This window comes from Parasteatoda tepidariorum, chromosome X1 (genome assembly GCF_043381705.1).
Source record: "Parasteatoda tepidariorum isolate YZ-2023 chromosome X1, CAS_Ptep_4.0, whole genome shotgun sequence".
Lineage (NCBI taxonomy): Eukaryota > Metazoa > Arthropoda > Arachnida > Araneae > Theridiidae > Parasteatoda > Parasteatoda tepidariorum.
In genome coordinates, this window is record NC_092214.1 from 40051585 (window position 1) to 40057316 (window position 5732).

At 29.4% G+C, this 5732-nt stretch overlaps 1 protein-coding gene across 1 annotated transcript; it reads right to left on the reverse strand.

Moving 5' to 3' along the window:
• Positions 1–4641: 4641 nt before the first annotated feature.
• Positions 4642–5415, reverse strand: LOC139426975 (zinc finger BED domain-containing protein 5-like). The gene has a single exon (XM_071187247.1). The coding sequence runs from the start codon at positions 5413–5415 to the stop codon at positions 4642–4644; it is 774 nt and encodes a 257-aa protein (XP_071043348.1).
• Between the last annotated feature and the right edge of the window lie 317 nt (positions 5416–5732).

Consider the following 5732-nt stretch of genomic DNA (forward strand, 5'->3'; position numbering starts at 1 on the left):
CGATGACTAATTTTACGATGAATAATATTTAAACTATTACTAATACTTGAACGAAAGAGTTTTGAACACAAAAAAAGTGTTTAGATTAACCACAAAACAGAAAATGGTGGCAACTGTACACCAAAATTCCTTACAGTATACTCTGTGAAAATATCCCGAATGAAATTATGGTAAAACGTACTGGTACTCAGGGAGCCATTATTTTTTACAGTAAAATCCATTTTTAACGGAACATGTTACGAAACAAAAAATCTAATATATTGTAATTTTTGCAGTAATATTATCCGTAAAATCACTGAATCACTCAAATTAAATAAATATTATTGTGAAAAGCTCTGTATAATATTTTACGATAAAAATTAATTTACGGTAAAAGGAATTTTACAGATGATGCAACGAAACTGCCAGTACTTTAATATAAAGACTTTCATTTGATCCAAAATTTTCTACAGTATAGAAATCGAAGCAGAAATCTAGTGTAGAAATCATAGATCACCAATTCTTATATATAAAGTTCATATTTATTTCCAAATATTCCAAAATCATCGAAAAATATCTATTTTGAGTATAAATTTCATATAAGTTATTTTTTTAAAAGTAAAATAACGTTGTCAGTATGAGAAATAAATCGAAAGAATTTAAAATATATTTACAAGTAGGCTTTTTTATATTTCGTACTGTAAAATACATGGTTTGAGCTATCAACCAATGAATTAAGCGATACTTCGAAATTAATATGGATTCAGAGTAAGAAGCCATTCTTTGGTATGAAAAGCGTGTATTTTATTCTTATGTACATATTTTCTACACTTTCGAACTAACAGCTAGAGGAATAAACTTTCTCAGATCCATAAAAACTCCTAGCGGGAAAATAATTTAATTATCTACCCAAATGAATTCAGATACGCACCTAACTTTATTACCGAGCCTCATTTAACAGAGTGTGGTCTCCTCTCTGAACCTTTCATTTTAGTCTTAACAGAGAAAAGATTTTCATTTTTTATGCTCATTAGTTAATATAAAAAATAAACTGCATAGAATAGAATTTCTTAAAATTTCTTTTGTAAATTCTGTCTTGTAAATTTTCTTTTATAATTATATTAATATGAAATCTGAAAAAATAAATAATTATAATCTATCTTTAAGCAAAATTTAAATAGCAAAAGTGTTTTCTCAAAGTACACAGTTGTTCGTAAGTTTACTCTTGCAACAGTTGCAAAAATGCTGGCGAACACAACCCCCCCGCCCTATACGCATTTATTTATATATTTGAAAGAAGAAGAAATTAATAAGAAATATTCATCTTCCCATATTTTTTTCTTCTTTTTCTGATTAATCATTTTCAATCAAGTCCTAAATTAGTTCGAACTGAAAAGATTCCTACCAAAACTCAAATTTGAAACAGTTGCATACATCAAGAAATATGTTTCGGTCATTAAAACAAGTCGGTATATAAAAATTAAGTCGCTATTTTCTTATAATTTTCTGAAAAGTAATATTAGCACGGCAATACACAGGAGGGTGGTAAAATAAAGGAAACACTTTTATGCTAATACATTTTTCTTATATTTCCCAAGAAATACTTAAAGAATCGTTTTATAACTTCAGAAGTGTTTAAGATTTCTCATTCCTATCAATAAAGCTTCAAGCTTTTAAAGGTTTGAGGGACCAATAATAATATATAAACAAAAAATAAGGTTTTCAAACACCTGATGCCAAAAATGTAGCAATACATTTGTTACATGTAACAGATATTTTGGTTCATATGCAATAATTGCACAAAATTTCGTAAACCTACTTTCAATATTTATAGATATATGGACATTTTCACAAAAAGCTACTTTTTTTCTTAAGTTTTTTTGCTATAACTTTAAAAATATTTTACAAAATTAAACAAAAGTTTTAGAGGAATCTAAATCTAATTACAAAATTTTTGCTTTGAAATTTGAAAAAAAATCGTTGGAATTTGTGCAATTAAAATAGTTAAATTTGTTAGTAATAGTTAACTAAAATAGTCTACTACGCTTGCGCGGAAAAAATTTGATGTTTTTTTTCCATAATTTTGTAATAAATTGTATTTGGCTACTAATAAAAATCTGATTTGAATATGCTAAAAAATTTATAAGTTACAAGCAGTTTTTGTACTTTTTTAACTACGCTCAAAATGATAATGCTTTTTTTACAAATAATATTTTGTATCATAAGACAAAATTAAATAGCAAATTATAATACCTTACAATATGCGTTCATTTATCGAAATATGAATGTATAAAAAAAGAAAACACGCGACAGAAATAATACCTTTGTAGGGGATGAACCCCACTAATGCCTGAGTCATTTTTAAAAAATCTTGTTTAATAGTAAAAAATTAAATTTGTGTGAAACTCTTTATCCTTTTGAGCTTTCTTTTAAAAAATATGAAAACGCAAGAAAAATTTTTAATTTTCGAGATATTCGAATTGTTATTTTCTTTTTATTAGTTGCCAAATAAGATTTACTTCAAAATTAAGAAAAAAAACTAAATTTTAATCCGTGAATGCGCAGTATAAAACATCTGCTATAATATCTTACATAACTCACACAATAAAAAAAAATTAACAAATTTAAAGAAAAACTGCAGTTAATTTTAAATTGATCCAATTTTTTTATAATTTTATTGCATATTTGTAAAGTTGAAGCAAAAAAGCGCAAGACAAAAACATTTTTTTTTATTAAAAATGTCCATATTTCCATAAATATTTAAGCTAGTTTTACGAAAATTTGTGTAATTATCTCATACAATAACCAAAATAATTGTTACAAGTTACAAATTTACTGCTATATTGTTTGGCATAGGGTGTTCAAAAACCGTATTTTACGTTTGTAATTAAGTGTTGGACCCTCAAACCTCTAAAAGCTTTAAATTTATGAGTATTGCGCAATTTAAGATAAGTATGAGAAATCGCATAACCCAGCGATTCTCAACCTGTGGGGCGCGCCCCCCTAGGGAGGCGCGAGCATACTAGAGGGGTGGCGCGAGAATATTCAAGAAAAAATATTATTTAAAAATTTGATTAACTGGATGAAGGGAAATCGCACATATACATAGAAAACAAAATACATTTCGACATATTTAATAACTTACTAAAGTGAAACAACTTATTAAATCAAAACTAAAGGTGGGGCGATAAGGGTGGCTTTGCTTTGAGGATTTTTCCTAATTTTCTGATTAAGTCTGTGAGGCTGAATTTTTCTCTAATATCTTACACCTATCTCTAATATATACCATGTATACTTTTAATTGTAAAATAAAATTTCATTTATTTTATAGTACAATTTCAAAATTGTAGTTTCTGCGCCTAAGGTTTCCCTCAGGTTCCAAAGGTGAGCCAGATGAATAAATCACTTTTTCACTTACTCAAATTATCTTCAGAAAAAGCATTTGGACTGGCAAGCGCTTATTAAAAAGGCTTGCTGGATGGAACAAGTTTTCCGACTATAAAAAAGATATTTGTTTTTAGAGTGTATAATTTGTTTATTGATTTTACATTAATAGTTCTTGTGTGAAGTCTCTAGCGATTCTCTGGAGTTAACTCATTAGAATTAATCAAGAATTTCTGAGTTGATTTTTTCAAAGGATTAACTAACACGAGTTAAATAACCATAATAGAGTTAACTAACCTAACCTATAACTAGTATAAAAATACTCAAATTTACAAGAAAATACCAGAATCGACCACAAAAACACTCATAATCACCACAAAAATAAAAAAATACCTGAAAAATTACTTTAAAATGCAAACAATACAAAAACTTGAAACAAAATATCGCAAACTCCACTAAAGTGCAGAGAACATCAAAATATTATAGAAGTTCAAAAAATACCAAAGTTCCACATTTGCTTAAAATGAAATAAATCAATTGGCATTCAATTCAATCATTCCTTTTTGAGAAATAATAGGCTACGTAATGATTTATAATTAACTCTTTTATAGATTTCCCTTTGTTTCCGAAGGTAGCCCACGTGTCCCCAAGGTGGCACCGGTGACGGGCCACCTTGGCGACTTAAAACTATTAATCTGACAGATTAATTTGAATTAAAGTAATGTGGTTAAAGAAAAAGAAATAAACTTTCGGAAAACATATCCTAACTCAAAGTTCTAAGAATTTAAACACATATAAATTACAATATCTTCTCACCCGGAAATCAGAACGACATATGCAAAAACTTAAATCACTTCATACAATGGAGGCCATTCAATGAAATATCTTACATTTCAGCCTCGTGCACCTCAGATACAAGATTTACAATGCAGCAGGGACATCTTATGGTTCAAAATAAATTTAATTTTACTTTGGGGGGTGGGCTACGTTAGAAACACTGGCCACCTTTGGCTTACACACCTTACTTAATCAAAACATACAAAATTTTTTTAAAAAATTAGTAATTTTTAATGACTTCCTTGGGCCTGTCTTGCAGAGCAAAGTTTTTTGAGGTGAGGCTTAATATTAGAAATAGTCACTCTCAGTTTTGTTTCTATATTTAGCCGTGATCTATATTTTGTCTTCAAAGAAGCCACAGCAGAAAATACAGTTTCACAAAGGTAGGATGTTGAAAATGGTAATAGAATGCGAAATGCCCTTGTTTTTAGTGCAGAAAAATCATCCTCCTGCCCAAAATTCAAATAGTGATTTATTACTAAATTGTATTTTGGTTTTGCCACTTGTCGTGAAGTCTATGAATTTTTCTTCCTCATCAATTGAGAGTCCTTCGGGAGTCTTATGAAAGAGATTACTAACCCACTCGTAACTTGCAATAAGTTTGTCGTCAGCAGGAAAATACTTTTTAAAATTCCTTGCCATCATGGCTAAGTGATTTTCAATGGTTACAAAAAGAACTTTTACATGTTCTTCTTCAGCCTTATAAGTTTTAGTACAATTATCCACATTTGTAAACATTGTTAAGTTTTTTTGCTTTAAATTTCTGCCCCACAATTCAAATTTTCTACAAAAAGCATTAACTTTATCACTCGTATCCAACATATGTGTATTTGCTCCTTGGAGTTGAAGATTCAAGTTATTTAATTTCTCGAATATGACGATCAAGTAGCTCAATTTCATCACAAATAAACAATAGTGAAAATTCTCGGTTTCCGTTCTGTTATCTTCTTTTAGGAAAATGGCGATTTCTTCTCTTAATTCATAAACACGTTGCAAAAATTTCTCACGTGATAAACATCTTGCCCAGCATTTAAATAGTAACTCTGAATGTACTGAACCCATGTCGTTACAAAGAGCGGAAAAGATTCTCGATCTTAGGGTTCTCATTTTTATATAATTTGCAACGGTTACAACCGTAGTTAACACAATATTTAAACCAGCATTTCTTTCGAAGCCAAAGCTTCCTTGTGGATCATGCAATGTGTCCAGACGCATTGTGGCGATTTTTGTTTTACAAGTGCATGTATACTTTCGAACCTTCTGGCTATTGAACGAGCACCATCGGTGCATATTCCGATGCAATTTTTGCATTCTATGTTTGCCTCATTCATAACATCATTTAAAATAGTAAATAATGCTAGCGCTGATGTTCTGAGTTCTATGGATTTTCAGAAAAGTAGTTCTGCTACTGACATACTATCACAAAATCAAACATAGGCAATTAAATGAGCATCTTTATTAATATCTGTTGCCTCATCAAACCGTATTGAAAACATTTTGTCACGCACCATCCAGAAAAGCTGACATTACAT

Excerpts from the sequence above, each read along its gene's own strand:
- LOC139426975 (XM_071187247.1), bottom strand. The coding sequence starts at position 5,415 with ATGCGTCTGGACACATTGCATGATCCACAAGGAAGCTTTGGCTTCGAA.